The 21,023-nt window shown below is 51.4% G+C and overlaps 1 protein-coding gene across 1 annotated transcript in view; it reads right to left on the bottom strand.

Annotated features, from left to right (window-relative positions):
• ASB2 (ankyrin repeat and SOCS box containing 2) overlaps positions 1 to 18,008 on the bottom strand; it is a 43,088-nt gene extending 25,080 nt beyond the window's left edge. Inside the window, exons 1-2 of the mRNA XM_003939825.4 lie at positions 17,872 to 18,008; positions 5,072 to 5,350 (exon numbers count right to left, since the gene is read on the bottom strand). Coding sequence (XP_003939874.1) covers positions 5,072 to 5,277 — 206 coding nt within the window. The 5' untranslated portion in view covers positions 5,278 to 5,350; positions 17,872 to 18,008. The remainder of the gene's footprint in view (positions 1 to 5,071; positions 5,351 to 17,871) is intronic.
• Between the last annotated feature and the right edge of the window lie 3,015 nt (positions 18,009 to 21,023).

Here is a 21,023-nt window from a genome sequence, read left to right as displayed (position 1 = left end):
CTGATCGAGGCTGGAGGCCCCATTTCCCCTCGGGCCCCACGCAGGGGAATTCCCGGCAGAGCAGACCTCCTGGGCTGAGTCATGGGAGGTGAGAGGAGGCTGGCCTCCTCCCAGAGGAGCCCAGGTAGGGCCTCTGTCCTTTATGTGTCACTAGGCAGGCTCTGGGGTGAAGAGATGTCACCATCACCTGACCCTAGAGTCCAGCTTGTCATGGATTCATACCTGTCAGGCTCAGTGAGAGCAGAGAATGGGCTGGGGGGGACAGTGCATCTGGTCAGTCGGTGGGTCAACGCATGGCTGCCCTGTCTGAGTCAGCAAGAAGCCAGGCCAGCCCCAGAGAGGCAGTGACTGGGCTGGGCCTGGCTGAAGGCAGGAGGCAAGGAGTCATCTTAACAGAGGAGAGAGCTAACAAACCCAAGATTCCACCTCACAGCCGCCACGGTGCCATGAGTCCACCCTGCACCCTCCACCGTGCCATGAGTCCACTCTGCACCCGCCATGGTGCCATGAGTCCACCCTGCACCCGCCACGGTGCCATGAGTCCACCCTGCACCCGCCACCGTGCCATGAGTCCACCCCATGCCTGCCACTGTGCCAGGCCCTCTGTTCTCTCCCTAGAGCCTCATGGCAACCTATGTCAAGCCCAAATATCAAGAGTATGATGCGTAGCACACAGTAGGCACTTGATAAATTTAAGTAGATAAAACAAACAGACAAACAAGTCATTGAAGGATGAAAACCCCACATGGCAATCTTGGTACTGTGTGTTTGTGAACCAAGGTCTCGTACTCCTGGAGAGCCGTCCCCTGTCCTCTGAGGTAGAGAGAAGAGCTCACAGCATGTGACTAACTCCCACCCTGGTTCCTGCACTGTCTCTGGAATCAGCCTCCTACCCACAAGGTTTCTGTTTTTCCCTCATCCACCAGCCAGTCCATCCTTTCTGGGCTGACCAGAGAGGAATCACATGCAGAGGAGAACATGAATTCCAAGCTGCAGTGACTCTACCTTCCTATCCATAGCTGCGACTCATTGAGCACTTGTTCTGCATTAAGCCTTGTGACACTGTACAGAGCATCTCATTTAATTCTCCAGTCCACTTGGTCAAGGAGATGTAATCAGCTTCCTTTGTGAATGAGGGAACTGAGGCTCAAAGAGGCTTGCTTCCTCCAGTCTGCTTGACGAACTCCTATTCATCCTGCAAAGCCTACTTCCTTGACTAAGTGAATTGACCCTAGTGTCCCACTGTAACTGAGCAAGCTGTGCTCGCCCTGCTGGGCCATCAGGTAGTTCTGGGCCTGAACTACCTCATTCGACTGTGATCTTAGGGAGAGCAGGGCCCAGGTCTTATTCACAACCTGCCGTATCCTAAGTGCACAGTAAGTGTGGGTGGCTTGATTTGAATTGTTTGCAGCTGTGCACACATCAGTCTCGGCCAGTTCCTGCTTCGTGTTTTCCTCTTTTGTCTTCTCAGAAACTATTTAAATAAAATGCAGAAGTTTAAAGATTCTGAAGATCCAGCTTCCTGGACTCACTCTGGCTGGTCAGTTCATGCAAACCTCGGGCTCTGCGCTTCCTGGGTTCCCAGGCCCCACTTCTCCATGAAACAGAATCTAAGTCTGCTTCTTGGGGTTCCTTAGGGAACCAAAGCTTGGCAAATGATCCTCATCAAATTCTGTCCCTTACATTGAGGAGGGAGAGAAGCAAATTTGGAAATGGTTTTCAGCAGAATTCTGTTTTCTTTGGGATACTGATCCGACTTTCATTTCTAAGATCCCAAAGACTCTGGACTCAATTTTGGTCACAATATAATGATGGATTACATGCTAGAGCATTTTATTGGTTTTCAAAGGTATTTATTTATTTAAAAACATTTATTAGGCACCTGCAATGATCCAGTCTCTAAGCTGGGCACCAGAGATAAAAATAAATAACTAAACAATATCAGCTCAGCTCTCTGTCCCCAAGGAGGTCACAGTCTAGTCGGGAACACTCTCAGGAGGGCATCCCAGGAGGACCCAAGAAGCTTGTCTATGAAGCAGAGGCAGTCATGAGGTTGGTGCTGGGTCACTCAGACAGTGCTGGGGGGTCAATATGAGCTGCAAGATGCGGGAAGGCTCCAACACCCTCTCATCTTATTTGGTTTTCATCAGAATACTGCAAGGGGAGCACAGCACATGTTTGTTGTTGCTATTTTAAAGATGAGGCCACTGGGGCTCAGAGAGGGTTAGCAACTTGCCGAAAGTCGCACAGCCAGTAAGTGACAGAGGAGGAATTTGAATCTCTAGACCTACTTCTCTTTCCACTCTGCTGCCTCTTCAACTATCCCTTTATTCACCCATTCACTCGTTCACAGATAAGTGCCTCCCACAGGTCAGACACAGCGCTTCACTGGAAGCATAGGTTAATGGCAGAAGCAGACAAATAAATAAGAATTGTAAGTCAAGGTCAAGACCACAAAGTAAACAGCCATGAGAGCAAGTAAGAGGGGACAAACCAGCTGTCCCGGGAGAGTGGTCAGGGCAGGACTGGCTGAGGAGGTGACGCTTAATCTCACACCTGAAGATGAGAAGGAGCTACTGTGTGGCTTTCCTGGGGACGTCCTGTTGCTGAACGTGCTGTGGATTTATTTGGAGGATAAAAGTGAACAAGGACTGTCTTAGGTCTTGTACCCACTGTAATGCCGTGTCAGGGTGTGAGAGCACAAGTGTGTGTGCCGTGTGAATTTGGGGCCCCTGAGCCTCTGTGTGTAGGAGGCGGATGTGATGAGGTCAAAACCTCACCTCAAGGTCTGGCAAGGGAAAGAAACAGAAAGAGGCTTTCACAGCATCAGCAGAGTCTGGTGAAGTGTCTGAACTTCAGAGCGGGACAGACTCTGGTTCCATGTCTGGCCCTGCTGTGGGCATGTTTTGTCATCTGTAAAATGGGCACACAAGCATCCGCTCTGGGGGGGTTTGTAAACATTAAGTGGATTACTGTGTGCCAGGCACATGGGAGATGCTCAATGTACATTTTGTGGGGAGGAGGAGAATCGCATTGAACATTGTATTTAAGGGCTTTTTCTTCCCAGCAGGGCCCAAGCCCAGCCTCCTTCCAGAGGCGAGGGCGCACAGCTGAACCTAGGAGGTTTCAGGTCACTCCTAGAGTAAGAAGATGCAGGCTGACCGTCCTCTGCTACATTCCTTGTGGGGCTGGACCTCAGATAAGGGCTGCGTGACCAGAGAAATGGTCTCAGTTCTCCAGGAGAGCTTGCTCGGCAGGAAGCCGACTAAATGCTCATGACCCACTGTGGGCCTCCATTTCCTTACCCACCAGATAAAGGAGGAGTCAGGGTCTGGAGGCTGAGGGCCCACTTCGTTCTGATGTTCCCAAGCATGCCTGGGACTCCTGAGGGGCTCCCATTCTGGGGAGAAGGCTGCAGACACCTGGGGGGATGTGCTGGCTTCATGCAGCCAGCCCTGTCTTCAGAGGGAGGATGCCCTGGCTCTATCTGACCCCTCCTGAGATAGAGGAACCTGTGGTCTATCTCAGGTTGAACTGGCCAGAACAGGAACCAGGGCCACTTTGAGTGTTCGCCAAGATGACCACAGTCCTTGGCTTGAGGTTTCTGTTTTTCAGATTGGGTTTCAGAATGGAGTGTCCTGGGGGCAGCTCAGTAACCTGGAGCCTTTGTGCTCTTTCCAGCTTCCCAAAATAGCTGTCTGCCCTCCCCTTTAAAAGGGGCTCCTCAGCTCTGGGTATCCTGGGCTCTGCCCAGCCAGCCTGACAGAGATGGGCCAGCCTCAGCAAGGGCAGAGTCACTTAGGGGACAGGGCTGAGACGCACTGTCACCCACCTTCATCCCCTGACAACTGTGACTGCACGTCGGAAAAAGTCTGTTTATTGTGGTTGTTATTTGAGAAGGAAGCTGAGGTTCTGAGAGGTTAAGTGACTTGCCCGAGGTCACGTAGGGAGCCAGCGGGCTGCTGTAGACAGTGAGATTGGTGTCCATGCCCCAGAGAAACACTAACACAATTGTTACAGCAATGCCCATGCCCTGCCTGTCATGCCCAAACATGCCTGACTTTGGCTGGGGGCTGGGGGGACCAAAAGCAATTTTACAGCTTACATATGTCTTTTCCAAATGCATTGTAAGATCAATCACCTCTCTGCTTAATCCCCTCTCTGGCTCCCACCTCCTACCGAGAAGGTGTCTTCTAGATCTGCACTGTCTGATGTAGTCACTGGCTGTATGTGACTGGGGAGGGCTTGAAATGTGGCCGGTCTGAATCAGGATGTGCTGGGAGTGTAAAATACACACTGGATGTCAAAGACTTGGTGGGCCAAAGGAATCGGTAACAATCTCATTCATCATTTTTATATTGATGGAAATATAAACATATTGGCGGAAATGGTGACATTTCAGACATGAAATATCAATGAAAATTAATTTCACCTGTTTCTCTTTACTTTCTAAACGTGGCTATGGAACCTTTAAAATTGCATCCATGCATTGCAGTTGTGGCTGGTGTCATATTTGGATGGTGCTGTTTTAGAAGGTCCTGTGACTGAGAGGCTGAGGTGGTGCCGAGAGGTGAGAGCCAGAAGGAGACAGGATGGCCCTGCCTGGCAGACATCCCTTGCTCACCAGACATGTTTTTCAAGGGAGACTGCATAGATAGGGTTGTGGCATCAGCTCCACTGCAGTTAGCACAAAGCTGGCATTGCAAGGCCAGGGCATGGTCTTTGGAGCCAGGCAGCTCCGCTCTCTGCAGCGTCATCTACTAGCTGTGTGACCTCGGGCCTCTTTTTCAGCCCTGAGCTTCAGTTTCCTCATCTTTTAAATGTAACTATAACTCAGAGCCCACTGAGAGGATCCTTAGGAGGATTAAAGAAGGCAGAGTGTGTATAGTGCCCACTGCACTACCTGGCACAGCCAGAGCTCCATAAGTTTAGATAGCAAATGTAAATCAGGAAGGTGTGAAAGGCAACCTAGAGACCAGGATACCTTGGTTTTGGATTAACAGCATTAGGGATCAGCAGTTTGTGGATGTTCTGGGTGGCCCACTCCCGTCCTCAGCCTTGCCTTGCTCACCTGGTCCATGGGTAGAAATGGGCAGGTTGGCGGTTGGTACATGCAGACACGGTGGCCTCAGCAGTGGTTGGGCCCCTTGTCTTGTCTGCCAGGCTCTGCTCGATGGCCATCTGCACCAGCTCATCCTCGCTCAGGCTGCTGTACAGGCTGTACTCCTCCTGCCCGATGGTACACTGGCCTCCCCGAGTGCTGATCTGTGTGGCCATCCTCCTCCACCTTTCACCCTGGCCTCCAGAACAGATACCCGGTAGGGAGGAGGAAACAGCAAATCAGAAATCCCTGTGTGGAAACGAAAACCATCCCGGTCATGAACAGTTTTTCAGGATCGCTGTTTACCCACAGGGAAGGGTGTGCATTTCACTGACAGTAACACGTTCATTTTAAAATTCATTCATTTGGTCACATGACCCACCCAACCACCTATCCATCTATATCCACTCATCTATTCATTTACCCACTAGTCCATCTCACTGTCTATCCATTTACTCATCCTCCCATCCATCCATCTACCCACTGACCTATATGTTATCTACCATCCCGTCCATCCACCCTTATCGCCATATATTCAACTATCCAACCACCTCCTCAACCTCCATCTGTCCATCCATCTTCCTATCCAACCATCTGTCCACTCACCTGACCATTTATCTGTCTATTCTCTCATCAATCACTAATCCTTATCTATCCATCCATCTTTCTATCCATCCAGCCATCCAACGGTCCTCCCATCCCTCCATTATCCATCCGCCTATCTGTCTACCCAGCCACTCACTTATTCATCCATCCTCCCATCCACCCACCATACATCTATCTGTCCAATCATCCACTCATCCATTGTTTATTTTTCCATTCCGGGTAACCTATCTATCCATGTATTTATACATACATTAACTAAAAGGTCACTTGCTGAGCACCCACTCTGTGTCAGGCACTATTCTAAGCACTGATTCCAACAGACAAGGATTCCAACAGACAAAGCCCCTTGCCCTCATGGAGCTTACACAGGATAGTATGCCAGTGACCAAGAGCACAGACCCTGGCATTTCTCCATTTCTTTGCACCGTGGCAGGTCTGAGAACACCAGAGATGAGTCAGACACAGCCCCAGTACTTGAAATCATAAGATCTGGTTAAAATCAGTCATTAATATAATTTTCCATGTTAATTCCAGTGACTCTTTTTGTAAAAGTGCCTCAAAGAGTAACGGACTCTGATTGGGTGTCAACTGCTTTAAGAAAATGAAGTGGATTCAAATGCTTCGCATTCGCTAGGTCAGTCAAAAAAAAAAAAAAAAAAAGAAAGAAAGAAAAAGAAAATGAAGTGGAATCAACTAAGCTTGATCTTCATTCTGGCTGGCTGACTCACACTGTGTGGGTCAATGGTTCTTGGTCCTGGCTGAACACTGAATCACATGGCCCTCTGAAAATACCCTAAGTGCCAGTGCATTACTTTGATTTGTTCAGCACATACTCACTCTGTTTCCCTAAAGGCAGATCTCTCCCCAGTCTTCCCTATTGACATTGGCCACAAGTCCACATGGCTTGCCCTGGCCTGTGAGTGTTGAAGGACAAGCGTCAAGGAGGTGCATGACAAGTGTGTGCACTAAGATCGGCTCTGCCTCCTCTGCCATCACCAAGAGAAGAGCTGCCCTGTGGAGCTTGCTCCCCTCAGCCTAGACCCCAGCGAGAACCCACCTGGGCACCTAAGCCCAGCCTCCTCAGAGGAGCCTTCTTCCTCAAGGCCCAGGGCAAGTGCCCGTCTTCTGGGAAGCCTACCCAGATTCTGAGAAGAACTTCTCCTGAGCTATGGTCAGTAGTTCACGTTTGAACTTGGCCCTGGATCCTCTTTCCAAGGCCAGTGCCTTATGTTAGGAGGTCAAAGTTCACTGCATGGCTGGCTGAACATCTCCATTTTCATAGGGTGCGGCGGATCCTGCAGATGGTCCTCCCAGCAGCCATTTCCCCATCCTCCCTGATGGCTGAAGCTGGCTTTGTCTAGGCAGCAGGGTGCCCTGTCCCATGGATGAGTCATGACAGTTTCAAACCAGGTGGGACGATCTCACTGCCTCAGCCAGTGACTAGTCCAGGGGTGGGACTGTAGTCTAGTTTTATCCAAAGAGATATAAAAGAAAGTCTGCTGGGGTGCTCCTACGAAAGACTTTCCTTTCTAATAAAAGAGAAAGCAGTGAACAAAACGACTCCTTGCCCCAACCTCTGCTTAGTGCTTGGAGGACTTGATGCTCGGAGTGGTAGCGGCTATCCTGTGACCATGAGGAGGACAGTGAATGACAGGTTGATACAAGGAGTTTGGCAGAATGGATGGTAGTTTTTCTGGGTTCATTATGTTCCAGAGCTGCTAAACCAATGCTGAGTCTGCCCACCCTAGCCTGCTTGTTAGGTAAGGACTGAAGATCCCTGTGGTTTAGCCAATGCTAGTTGGGTTTTCTCTTATAGGCAGTCAAAATCATCTTAACAGATGGCTCTCAGGCCAGTCTGAAAACATGTGAAGGCTCTCGTGCAGCCCCCAGATCAATGAACTCAAAGCCTCCGGCTGGGACCCGGGCACTGCGATGCTGGAGGCTTCTCTGGTGATGCCAGTCTGTGGCCAGGGTTGAGAACCACTGCTCAGAGAGATTAATGTCAGGTGCCACTCTGTTGTCCACACTAGGGGAGAGGAAGGGGCGTCGTGACCTCACAATCACTTTATGCCTGATGCTTGGAGTGCTGTCGTTTTACTTATTATGACAGGAACCCAGGACAGGGAACTGAGGGACTTAGGTTTCTGTCCCAAGTCAGCCATGAGCACCTCTCTTCCTCTCTTGTGTCCTCAGTTTTTCCATCTGTTAAATGGCAGGGTAGACTAGATCCTGTCCTCTGGCCCTCTGGTACTGGCAGGAGGTACCTGTGCAGCTCGGTGGACCACCCCCCATCTCCAGCTGGCCCAGGTCTGACTTCCCACCCCTTCGCTGCTTCCGTGTGGCTGGGGTCCCTGCCAGGTCTGAGTGGGCCCAGGTCTGCCTTCAGAGGGGCGGGGAAGGGGCTTTGGCCGGTGAGGTATGACACCCTCCCCTTCTCTAGAGCTGGTTTGGCTTTACATACCCCACCGCCTGATGCCAGATAGGGGCTCCGTGCATATGGTACTAAACTAGCCGCAAGTGCTGGTACCCAGGACCTGACCTGGCATCCCGGTGCCACCATCTAAAGGTGTCTGCTCAAAGCCAGGGCACAAGGAGGAAGAGCACTGCACTAAGAGTTATAGACTGCACTATTATCTCCACGCTAATGCCAAGGTGCTTTGTGACCTCGGCTAAGTCTCCGTCCCACTCTGGGCCTTGGTTTTCTCATTGTAAAAGGAGGATTTGGGGCTGGACGGTTTCCGCAGATTTTTCAGTTCTAAAAAGTCTGCAACTCAACGAGATGTTTGGTTTTGCTCTGTGCTATTAAACCTCAAACTATCCCTCCCTGGGATCCCCTACGGACATGTCGACAGGTCCCCCATATGAAAAGAGCTTAGCATTGGCCACGGGGGAACAGGGAATCAGCAGGGAGTGGAGGAATCTTGAGTCTGGAGGTCGGGACCTCTAAGTCTACTTTCAATTCTGCAACTTACTAGCTATATGACCTGGGGCAAGTCACTTCCCCTTTTCTGGGCCTCGGTTCCTTTAACAGTACAAATGGGAATGAGACAAGCTACTTTGCTGGGTTGTAGAAGCATATGTGAGCTAAGATGTGTCGGCAGCCTGTAAGGGTAACATGATTATTTACTGGGGACCCCTCCAGCCTATCATTTCGAGGCAGCTACTGGCCCTGCAGCCTGATGTGAGCCAGGGACTCATAGACAGCACCCGGCTGCTGTGGCCCTTCCACTGCCACGTGCCTTCCTGCAGGCGAAGGAAGCCAGGTAATGGTCACCCAGAATTGCCAATCCCACAGGTAATTCCAGATTCACCAGACCTTTCCAAGCCTCTCCCATGGGTTGACGCCACTCAGAGACTTTACCCTGACCAATTATGCATGTCATTACCCTCACACAGTCCTGGGAGGGAGGAAAGCTTTTTCACTGAATTAACTTAATTCCTCTACAGCTCCTCTCCTTCCAAAAGGACCTTGATGCTCCTATGTTATTGGTCCCATTTTACAGAGGAGGCAGTTAAGTTCAGAGGGAGAGGGGAAGGGTTTATAGGAGGCCAGATAGCTAGAAAGCTGGGATTTGAAGCCTGATCTTTCAACCTCGAATCCAATGTTCCTTCTGGCAAGTCCAGGAACACTGAACCAAGCAATTGGCACACACATTGGTTTGGAGCAGACCTGTCTTCATCCAGCTGCAGCCAGCTATCCTCCCAGCTGCCTGGCACCCGCTGGCCTGCGTCTGCGCCCTGGGGACCACACCAGCCCCTTTTCCTGCTGCTTGGAAGGTATACACACAGAGAGAGGAGACGGGCTTAACCTTAACAGGACCTGGAGAGGGTCTACTCCTTGGACTGCCTGCCATGGGCTTGTCTCCCTAGAAAGTCCCAAAACTTCTGAGAAGCAGGATGATGCCACACTTGTCTTGTAACCCCAGGATCTATCCCAAGACTGGGTACACAATAGGTACTTAATAAATGCTAGGTGGACAGGTGAATGGATGATAAGATCACACCAGCGCTTCAAACCTTGGAAGCACAGCTGTTACGGAGAAGTTTACTCCTTCGAGGAGGCCCATTTCCCACCTCACTGTGGACCCACGTCTGTCTTGCTTCGCCACCGAGGCCCTCAGCCTTCAAGTGTTCTTGGGTAAGTCACCCACCGTGAGTTGCCTCATGCATTAAGATGGAGACATTAGCAAGTATTATGATGGGGCTGGTGGCAGAGTCAAAAGGGCCGACGTGTGTGCAGGCTCAGCGATGGGTCTGGCTGCCAGCAGGTGGGCAATGCATGAGCTGCTTGGACAGGAAAGTCCCCGTCCCTGAACTGATGCAATCATAGGCTGGTGACAACCGTCAGGGATACTATGGCGGGGTCTCCCTGGAGACAGGTGGTGCTGCCCATCCCAGCAGGAGGGGGAAGATATGAAGCGGCCTGTGGAGCCAGCTTGACTGAGTTCAGATCCCAGCTTTGCAGGTTGTTAGCCAGGAGAGCCTCCGGAACAGCAATTTCTCCAGCTGTGAAATGGACACTGTCAGGGAACTTATATCTTGGGACGGGCAATGATTCGGGGTGATGCCTTCCCCCTCTTTGGACCTCAGTTTCCCCTTTCCTGAAGATGCTGCCCAGCTTGATTTCTGAGGTCTTTGCCTGGGGGTTGGGTGGCCTGCTGGGCCTAAGTCTTGGAGGGAGGCCAGTAGCCTCAAGGGACACTCTGGGAGGCTGATTGGAATCAAAAATAGCCTTTTCCCAAGGAAAGCAGGAGTCTAATGGGCCTTGCCCAGCCAAGCCAGCGGCCTGAAGAGGGAGGAGCCAAGACCAGCGTGGAGCAGGGAGGCCTGGCTCCCCAGGCCCTTCAGGAGTGCCTCCTCTGCCCTCTTTGCAGCACCCCAAACATTGGTTCTTGAGGAGCCCCCCTTCTCCCAGGTGACATCTGTAAAGTGGCTATGACAGGGTTACTGAGGTTCAGCCACGTAAAGCCCTTGGAGCAGTGCTTGGTTCATTTAGAGCCAGTGCTCTTCTAAGTTGGGCCTTAGTCTCCACATCTGTGAAATGGGCAAAGAGACACAGACCCTGGCAGGGCTGTAGTGAGGATCAAAAGCACATTTGAAAAGTGGGCCTTTTTCTCCTAGCACCTACCCCTCTCTACCAACCCAGGCTCGCAGACAGCCAGGGTCTGCCCAGGGAGCTGGTGGTGGATGGGGTGGGTCTGTGTGGTTGTTTGAGGAGCTGGGGTGGGAGGGGTGGTCACTCTCCAGATATCTCAGCAGAAAACTGGGGTCTAGAGGGGACACACTGGGAGGGCGGGGCCAAGGAGGAGGCTGGCAGCCATCCTCCAGCACACCAAGCTCCAACAGAGCTTGGGTCATGCCAGGGACTTGGGTCAGGCATGTGAGGCTGCACAAGCCCCTTGGCATCCTCAGCTGTGTTTGCTGACGGAGCTGCTCATCAGCCCACCCTGCCCTGCGAGGTGTCCTTCCAGACACAGCTCCAGCACCTCCTCTACCAGGAAGCATCCCTGATAACTGAGAGTCCTCAGCTGCCGGCATGGGCCCCCTTCGCATTCTTCCACTTACACTGCCTGCTATGGGCCTGTCTCTCTAGAAAGTCCAGAAACTTCTGAGGAGCAGGACTATGTCACACCATGTTGTAACCCCAGGACCTAACCGGAGGCCATGTACACAATAGGTATTTAATAAATGCTGGACAGACAAGTGCGTGAACCTTAGAATCATAACAGTGCTTCACACCCTTGGAAGCACAGTCATTATGGAGACGTTTACTGCACAGTGGCAGGTGGTGGCATGGCCCTGGTGCCCCACGGCCTGTACTCAACCCTGGCTTTGCCACCTCCTGGCCGTGTGATGGGGAGCAGGTTACCTGGTGCCTCAGTTTGCTCATTTGTAAAATGAAGATAATAATGGCATCCAGCCTATGGAGGTGTCGTCAGGTGAAATGTGAAATGAGGTGACAGATATAAATGAAAAGCGCCCAGCACACAGTCGGTGGCCCTGAAAAATTTGCTTGTGTTATTCCATAGGTCCCAAGATGCTGCGATTCTCTGCCATGACCCCAGAAAGTGGGTGAGACAGCCTCGACCTGTTCCTGCTGGGAGGGTGCTGCCTGAACTCGTGCCCAGCCAGCAGTCTGCTAGGAGGCTCCATCCAAGGGATTTCGATCCTCACAAGCTCTCCTCCATTTAACAAGATTGAGAGTGAAAGTGAAAATGAGCCCTAAGCCCAGGCTTCTCGTGACAGCTGTGGTCAAAAGCTGCCGCTGTCACTGTCAGCTCCTCAGGCTGTGCGCAGAGCCTGCCAAGCGGTCCCAAGGGTCAATATAGGGGCTGGAGTGTGGGGAGGAAGGGGGTCTCTACACCCTCTTCTGAAGTGCAGGATGGATTCTGCCCACTCATTCAAAATCCCTCCTGTCCCCCTGCCCTCTCTGCTCGCATAATCCGCTGCCCTAGAACTTCGGAAGGACCCACAGCTCAGGCCACTATACTCTCAGTCCTAAGCTGGAATTTCCTTCCTTCCTTCCTTCCTTCCTTCCTTCCTTCCTTCCTTCCTTCCCTCCCTCTTTCTTCCTTTCTTCTTGCCTTCCTTCCTTCCTTCCCTCCCCCCTCCCTCCTTCCTTCCTTCCCTCCCTCCTTCTTCCTTTCTTCTTGCTTTCCTTCCTTCCCTCCTTCCCTCCCTCCCTCCCTCTTTCCTTCCTTCCTTCCCTCCTTCCTTCCTTCCTTCTTTCTTTCTCTTCTTCCCTCCTTCCTTCCTTCCCTCCCTCCCTCCCTCCCTCCTCTTTCTTTCTTTCTTTCTTTCTTTCTTTCTTTCTTTCTTTCTTTCTTTCTTTCTTTCTTTCTTTTCATTCTTTCTTTCTCTTCTTTCTTTCTTTCTTTCTTTCTCTAAGTTCTGGGGTATATGTGCAGAACGTGCAGATTTGTTACGTAGTTATTATACACATGCCACAGTGGTTGGCTGCGCCCCTCACCCCGTCATCTACATTAGGTATTTCTCCTAATCCTATCCCTCTTCAATCCCCCCACCCCCTGACAGGCCCTGGTGTGTGATGTTCCCCTCCTGCATCAGGTGTTCTCATTGTCCAACTCCCACTTATGAGTGAGAACATGCGGTGTTTGGTTTTCTGTTTTTGTGTTAGTTTGCTGAGAATGATGGTTTCCAGCTTCATCCATGTCCCTGCAAAGGACATGAACTCATCTTTTTTATGGCTGAACTTGAATTTCTGCATGAGATGACTGCCGACAAATGACAAGAGTGGCCGTGTAGTGAGCACTTAATTCATTTAACAATGCTGGGCACAGAGCAAGTGCTGATGAGTATTTCAGGTAGGGTCCACTTGTACCTTTTAGGTTTTGCTCTTATGCAAAGCCTGCAGTTCAGATCCACGTGTCACCCTCATGTCACTGTCCCCAGTACAGCAGCTATGGGGAGAATCAGAACCATAATGCCTTCCCTTGCAGGGAATTTCTCTGTCATCTTTGTTTTTAGTTTGAACCCCATAATAAATCTATGATAAGGGTATTATTGTTTCTCTTATACAGATGAGGAAACTGAGGCACACTGAGGGAGAAAGTGACAAGGAAGAGACTAGCGGCTACATCTGATTTTACACCAAGTTTTCATCCCACACGATGAATAACAACCTCTGGATGTTTTTCAAGATTTGAGTGAAGGCCAGAATCAAACTGAAGACTGTGTGTGTGTGTGTGTGTGTGTGTGTGTGCGCGCGTGTGTGTGTGCGTGTGTGTGCACATGCATGTGTGTGTGTATTCACATTCAAAAAAGACTACATACACTCCACATGTATATATAATATATATATAATATACACACATACACATACTCTCTGCAAATCTCCTTCAAAAGCTTCAGGGTCTCCCAGACATCACATGACCCTCAGCTGAGGCCATCCTAAAATCTGGCTGCTTGGGCTGGCCTGGGGACACACAAGGAGTCAGGAATTCACCGGGCTGTTCCTTGGTTCCCAGGGCACGTGACCTCCTTCCTTGAAATGCTGTCTCCTTCTGCCAAAACGTATCTTTCTAATCTGCCTTTCCCCCCAGGATGCAGAGAGGTCCTAGCAAACCCAAGGAAACGCTTCCAGCTGGAGGGGTCGGGGGCGTAGGCCATTGTTCTCTCCCCCTCCCGGGGCCTATCGCTTTAAAACCTAATCAATAAAAATTAAGCTGGCGCCTGTGGGTCCCTGTCCTGTTTCCAAGCCACTTTCACCTGTTGCCTCATTTTACCTTTTCAGGACCAGGGAAAAGCGTGGTCTTCACATGGTGTGAATGAGGAGACTAAGGCTTGGCGTGCATGCGGTCCAGAGGCTGAGGCCACCGCCGCCTGACTCTCTTCATCAGGCTCTCTGACACAACTCTAAGGGCCATGGCAAGGAGCCAGTTGCTCTGTGACCCTAAACCTCATCCCTCTGGAGCTTTCATCTCTGCTCTGGCTAAGAAGTGATCTGGCCTTGATAAGGAAAGGGGAATGGAATTCCAACCACCTTGCCTTTGACCCTCACGAGTGGCCAAGTCAAAGCCAGGGTGAGCCTTTGGCTGTGGGGGTGGTGCTCAAGCCTCTGGTTGCCCTGGGGCCTGGTGTCTGGGGCCTCATAGCTGCTGGGAGTTCGAGCCTTTGTTCATACTCTAAGAAGCAGTACCCCCCACACCCCCACCCTCTGCCCGCCACCACCACCACTGGCTCTGTCATCTCAGACCTTCTGATGCTCATTTCAAGCTCTCAGCTTTTGGGTGCCAAGGCCTTGGGACTTCTAAGTCTGGGCTGGGGATGTTGAAGGTGTGACTCAAGAGGTGAACTTAGGGCCGCAGTCCCAGCTGACTCCACAAGACAGGGCTTTTCCCCCCTTTGTATGGGGTGGGGATGTGACTGCCCCAAGGTCACTCTGTGGGAGGTGACAACCAGGGATTTGAACCTGCTCAAAGCTGGCTCTGCTCCCACACCACCAGACCGTCTGTGCCCATTGTATAGAGAAGGAGACTGAGGCTCCATCTGAAATGGAGCACCTCTTGCTGACCCAAAGCTCAGTGAATCTCTTCCAAATAGTCTAAGATCTGACAGCAAGTCTTAGTAGTTTATTTACTTATTGATGTACATTGAGGATGCCACTCCAAAAAAGAGCAAGAACGGGGGTGAGAGGAAGAGAGGGAAGAAGGAGAACACAGGAGAAAGCTCCCGTTTCTATGTGGGAAGTGCCCGGTTGCAAGGATGAGCATACATTCTGCACAGGCCCAAATGCCCACTGCCTACGCGGTGCCCACACCGCCAGCTGAGGAAGCACCCGCAAAGGCCGAGCTTCCAGTTTACCTCTTTGGGTCCCGGAGCTATTGCGTCTCCAGGCCCATGGGTCACCGTCTTTTCCACCTCCTGAGTGAAGGGCCCTTCTGCTGCCTCCTGGCCCTTCGAGAGCCTGGTCCCTGTCCTGGCTCCTCCCCACATCTGTGTGGCTCAGACGCAAACAGCTCAGGACACAGGATGCCAGGCCCCTGACCCACATTCTGCCCAGGCTGTATGAATGCCAGGCTCTGCCATCTGTGCCAGTGACAGAGGTGGGGGTGACAGGTTTGGACGGGGTTGGTCAGTCCACCTCTGAGCCTCCCCTGCATCCCTGTCCCCCTGCAGCCCGCCTAGCCCTGTTCTGCCCCTTGGGCACCCAAAGACAGCAGACCCTCACCTTGGTTCCTTCGTGGCCGAACACACAGGGGGTTCTGGAAGCTCTAACTCCAGGCGGCAGAGCAGGAAGCATCGGGCAGGGCAGGGGGAATTCTCCAAAGTCCCCTCCTCACCTGCGGGGCTGGCTGGGAATCTTTCAAGCTAGATCTCACCCAAATCGGCAAGGCTCTTTTTCCTTTTTCTTATCCTCTCTCTTCTGAGTTCCCCCAACCCCGCCTTTATTAAGTCTTTCTCTTCTCTTCGCTTTTTTCTCTCCTTTTTCACTCCTCTATGTCCCATTCTTTTAAAAAACAGGCAGGTTAGGAACCACTTTACTTGTATTTCAGCACCACCTCCCCAAAACGTTCTTCTCAACCGCAAAGCTCTTAATGACATCATTTATAGTCCTGGGCGTGAATTATTCCAAAAGATGGTGCTAAGGAAAGAGAACCACAGACACAAGCCACTCCAGTGACAGCCACCTCCTGTGGGCAGCCTGCCCCGTGGCGGAGCAGAAATGGAAGGGCATTGGGGGGGCCCAGAGATATTTTTGTGCCTCCTTTGGGAAGACTCTTGGGATCTGGCCTGTCCACAATACACGGGCACCTTATGATGCCTTGACTGTGCCAGAGACATTTCCCCGGGTGCATGATGGCCCTGTTTACCACTGCCCCAGCACCTCGAGAGGCCACAGGACACCACTGTGGCTTTGAATGTGGACCCTGCAGACCAACAGGTCAGATTCCTGACTCCAGCGCTTGCAGCCATCCAGCCTTAAGCAAGACCTTTACGCTCTCATAGCCTCAGTTTCCAGACCTGAAAATGGGAGTAACGACCACTTCTGACTCATGGTGGCCTTGACGGAAGTCAGTGACAGAAATCTCCACACGTGCTTGGGCCAGTCCTCAATGAATGCTTGCTGGTGTGGACTGTTGTTGTTTACTCTAAGGTCACCAGGGGTGGATTATACAGCATCCCCCACCCTCTCCCCCACCACAAGGCACTCATGACCCGACCTATTTGTGCAAGAACAGATGATACAAACCAGCATGGCGCCCAGTGGAGCCGCTGCCAGCTACTTGGGGACACTGTGTAGCACGCAGGCCTGCCACCAGCTGTCGGGACCTGTCCTACTGTTTTGGAAGTGCCTCGAGCATCTGCCACTGGCTGCCTCGTGGTGCTTCTGCCCAGGCAGGAGTCAGGGTTGTGGCGGGGTGCTGGCCCCTGCTGGCTCTGCCTGTGCCCCACTGAACCCCCTCAAGCCTGCCCTGTGTGAAACAAGCTTATTTTCAGAAGAACATCCCTCTGAGCAGGGGCTCAGCTTCTGTCTGCTTCAGGCCTTCCTCAAGTACCTGCCCTCCCTACAAGTCACCTAAGAGCCTCCTCATTCCAGCCTGTCACCCTGGCTTCTCGAAGAGCTGACGAAGTCAAATCTCACATCCTCTGAAGGGAATGGGCCACTGAAATGAAAATGACTCTCCACTTAGAGAAACAGACCAAGTCATGTTTCTGGGCCTCCAACTCTGGGGCCTGAGATGTGAGCACATGGGTGGGAGTGTAGGCACCTGGCCGTGCCCCGTAACATCCCGGATGCTCAATGTGTGCGGCTGGGTGTGTGCTGTCCTCCGCTCAAAAACTCAGAAAGCGTCCAGCTTCTTGCTTGGCCTCGAAGGATCTGCCTTTCCCTCTGGCCTCCCCTTCCAGCCTCACCCCCATTTTTCAAGTGCAGGACCCTTCGCCAGAGCCACATTTCACTTTCCACCATCACCCCAGGTCCCCCGACATTCCTGCCTTTGCCCAAGCGGCTCCTCCACCTGGACGTCTCTGGTTTCAACCTGAGGACATCCCACCTGTCCTTTCAAAGGCCATGGCCTCCTTAAATGTGCCATGCAGACGCCTGTACACGCACACGTGCATGGTATTCTTGCGTCCCTGCATTCCACTGCCTTGTTAGATCTCGCATAAATAACATTTCTCTATTTCCTCTGCTAATCCCCAAGCAGTTGCGAGCAGATTCCATGGCACCTTGGTTGCTGTGGTCTTCCGCGATACCATGCACGCCTAGGCATTCTGCAAAAGTTACATTACAGTAACTCCCACGCAAGAAAACTCCTATCTGTATGCCTGACCTGAAAGCATTTCTGAAAGTCATTTGTCTGTCGCAGATACTGCCCAAGACCTACGGACCCAACAATAGCATCATGGATAACTCCTCCTGCATTTCCATTTTTAGAAGTGCACAGCCAGAGTGATATTCTGAGCAAGAGTCTTCCAGAAGAAAGGGTAAGTACATGCAAATTGCTGATTCTCTGTTCATTGCATCCAAAATGAAAGTCACCAGCATGCTGTATAACTCAAGAAAATATGAGACAGAGGGAAAAGCAACATCACAGTTTGACTACAAGAGATTTCCAATAAGTATTGCAGCTGAAAATCCCAGCCAGCCCAACAATCTTTTGCAAGGTCTATATAAGAAAGTTGAAAGCATGCATTACCTGTTAGGCTCTGAAACAAGGGTACAATTCAGGGATAATACAAAGGATTTTCTTGAAAGTATCTTAATTCAGAACATGCTCCCCGAGTTTTCTTTCTGCCCTGGCCCCAAGCTTCTGGCTTCTCTGCCAGGCAGTTCTGAAATGCTCTCCTTTGAAGCAGGGAGTTTATTTCGGGGCCACCGCATGACCAGTGTTGAGAAGCCAAACTATAAGATGTTATGAATCTCAGATTTCCTGTTTGGAGGTTGCACTGAGGAAGCTGCGATCCTGCCTCCCGTTCCTCCGGGTGCATGGAATACAGACTCTCACTTCAGAGACGATCCCGGAGCTTTGGCCCACACGTGATGTCATCATTAGTGATCCTTGACATGGAGGCCATATATGGGTATGTTTCTGGAACTACCCAGGAGGGAGCCAGGCAGGAGAGAGATGCAGTGGGTAAGAGACAGAGACAGGGAAGGAGGACGTGGAGATGCAAAGTTGGGAGACAAAGAATGAGGAACAAGGGAGGAAGAAGAAAGGGGAGGAGGAGAAGAAAAGGCAATGAAGGAGGGAAGGCAAGAGGCAGGAAGGGAGAGGATGGAGTGAAAGAGAAGGGAAGGAGGGAGAAAGATGAAGGAGGTGGTGTGAAAGGGCTTTGGAGAAATCGAGGCTCAGTGTGGAGCTTGTGGCAGGTGGCAGAGCCTGACATTTGGGGACATCAGGTGTCTGGCTGCTGGATACTGTGGGGTAGGGCTGGGGATGCAAACGGCCAGGGCACAAATGAGCCAACAAACAAACACAGAGGCACGTGGGCGAGCCCTGGGAGAGACACACAGCACAAGGGAGCCCTTCCTCCTGGTCTAGGGAAGAATGTCCTGTTTCTTGAATAGATCAAATGGCAAAGACAGCACACACACAGCCACACGTATTGAGCACCCGGGATGTGACAGGGCATGGCCAGGCACCTACACTTCCACTCGTGTGTTCACATCTCAGGCCCCAGAGTTGGGGGCCCAGAAACATGACTTAGTCTGTTCCTCTAAGTGGAAAATCATTTTCACTTCTGTGGCCCATTCCCCTTGAAGGATGTGGGATTTTTGACAGCCACAGCATGATTTCTCACCAATTCAAACCCAGGAAACCTCAGGATGCCCTTACACGCACTTCAAACATTCCACGAGGAAACAAATCTCAGTATGCAAGGTGCCATGGGGTTGGGTCACTGTTCTGGAGGTCTGACTGGTGCTGAGGATGGGAGCGACACCAGCGGTCCCCAGGCAGTCTCCCAGCTCCCCTGTACCTGTCAAAGTATTCGTTGCCCCAGCTGGGACAGTCTCCCCGGGCCACTGTAGCTGGGTGGCCCCTCAAAGTTAGCTCAAGTTCAACCCCTTCCAGACCCATGTACTCTGGAGGGAGTGTGGGAGAAGGGTGGAGAAGAGGCTATCAGATTCTTTTTACTTAGGGGGGACTTTCCTCCCCAGTAGGACATTCCAGTGGCCTTTGTGAAACAACTCCCCAAGGCCAGGCTGCTTTCCTGGGCTCCTTGCTGGAGGCAGAACACAGGTTCCTCTGCTTCCTGCCCACCACCAGTTCCTCCCCGATCCGACTGGGGGTGGTGCGCCAGGGCAGGCAAGGCCCTTTCTAGGTTGTCCCCTGCCTTACCCTCTCAGTCCAGACAAAGGTCTTGTGGTCAACAGAGCTGGAGAAACTCAGATTCCAGATCCTGAGTCTTAACCCTGGACTACTGCTTTTAGCCAGAGCTCTATCTTCTATGATCAGCCACGGGGGAACTGAGCCAAGGCCCCCGCTCTTTCACTGGGTCATGTCACCACCCGAGCCTTTCCACAGAAGGGGCCAAACCAAAGGCCACTGAGAGGCATCAGGAAAGTGACCACCATCGAGGACCCCAAAGCCCACTCCTAAATAAGAGAATAGGGTTTATTGTCTTACTCAACCACGGACCAAGCCTTTTCCCACGTTTATCAAATTGTAGATAAGAGTCACTGAGAACAGAAAATGCACTTGGGGTGGGGGTAGAAAGCAGAAGATGGGGGGCTGGTCGGACACACTTTCATTGCAACATGAAGACAACATCTTGCTGCACTCACAACCTTCCAAGCAAGTGCTAGCATCACCCCATATGACAGATGAGGAAACCGAGGCTCAGAGAGGTTGGGTGGTTTGTCTATGATGTCACAATTTGTAAGTGATGGCTTAGCTTGTCTGACCCGATTATGTCTGACGCAAAGACTGCTGTTTAGCCAGAGCTGTAGCTCCTATGATCCAAATGTTGAGGCAGAACAAGGAACCTCACAAGGCAGAATGGAAGAATTCCCGAAGCTGTAACTTGCTGATAGTGGTTCCTTTGGGAAGAAGGTGCTAGAACAGTGCCCTGGATACATACTGTCCTATAGACCAGCAGACAACGTGTCCTCTGGATGAGGACGTCTGCTCCCCTGTCCCAATCCAGCACCACCATGTCCTCTTCTACTCTGGCCTCCTCCCATCCTCATAATTCACCAGCAATGGGGTTTCAGCTAGGGCTGTCAATTCAAGCAGAAGGACCTTTGCTGGGGTGCATCGCATAGGGATGAAAGCCTCGCCCAGCCCATTCACATTCTTTTCCTCATCTGAGCTGTAGGGCAGCTGTCAGGTGGACAGGCTGGATGTTTTATGCCCAGTGTCCAGATAAGGAGACCAAGTGTGCCATGGGGGCTGAGCCAAGGCCCCCTCTCCTTCACTGGGTCATGTCCCCACCCAAGCCTTTCCATAGAAGGGGCCAAACCACAGGCCACAGAGAGACATCAGAAAAGTGACCACAGTCGATCCCCAGGCAGTCTCCCAGCTCCCCTGTACCTGCCACAATCGAGGACCCCAAAGCCCACTCCTAAATGAGTGAAGAGTTTACTGTCTTATTCAACCACAGACCAAGACTTTTCCCCTCCATATCCCTGGTACATCAGAGTATATATACTCAAAAGTATATCTACTCAAAAGTACACGTGGATTTTCCAAAGTGACGAAGTCAGAACAAAGTCTGTGGGGAAACAGCAGAGTATTTATCAAATTAAAATGAAATAGACAGGGAAACAGCCACATTATGTTAAGTAGAAAAAACAAATCTTCCCTCTTTTATGCAAGTATGCATAGAAAAACATCTAGAAGGAAAT

The sequence above is a fragment of the Saimiri boliviensis genome, chromosome 2, assembly GCF_048565385.1.
Source record: "Saimiri boliviensis isolate mSaiBol1 chromosome 2, mSaiBol1.pri, whole genome shotgun sequence".
Classification (NCBI taxonomy): domain Eukaryota; kingdom Metazoa; phylum Chordata; class Mammalia; order Primates; family Cebidae; genus Saimiri; species Saimiri boliviensis.
This window is presented reverse-complemented; position numbering and strand designations above follow the sequence as displayed.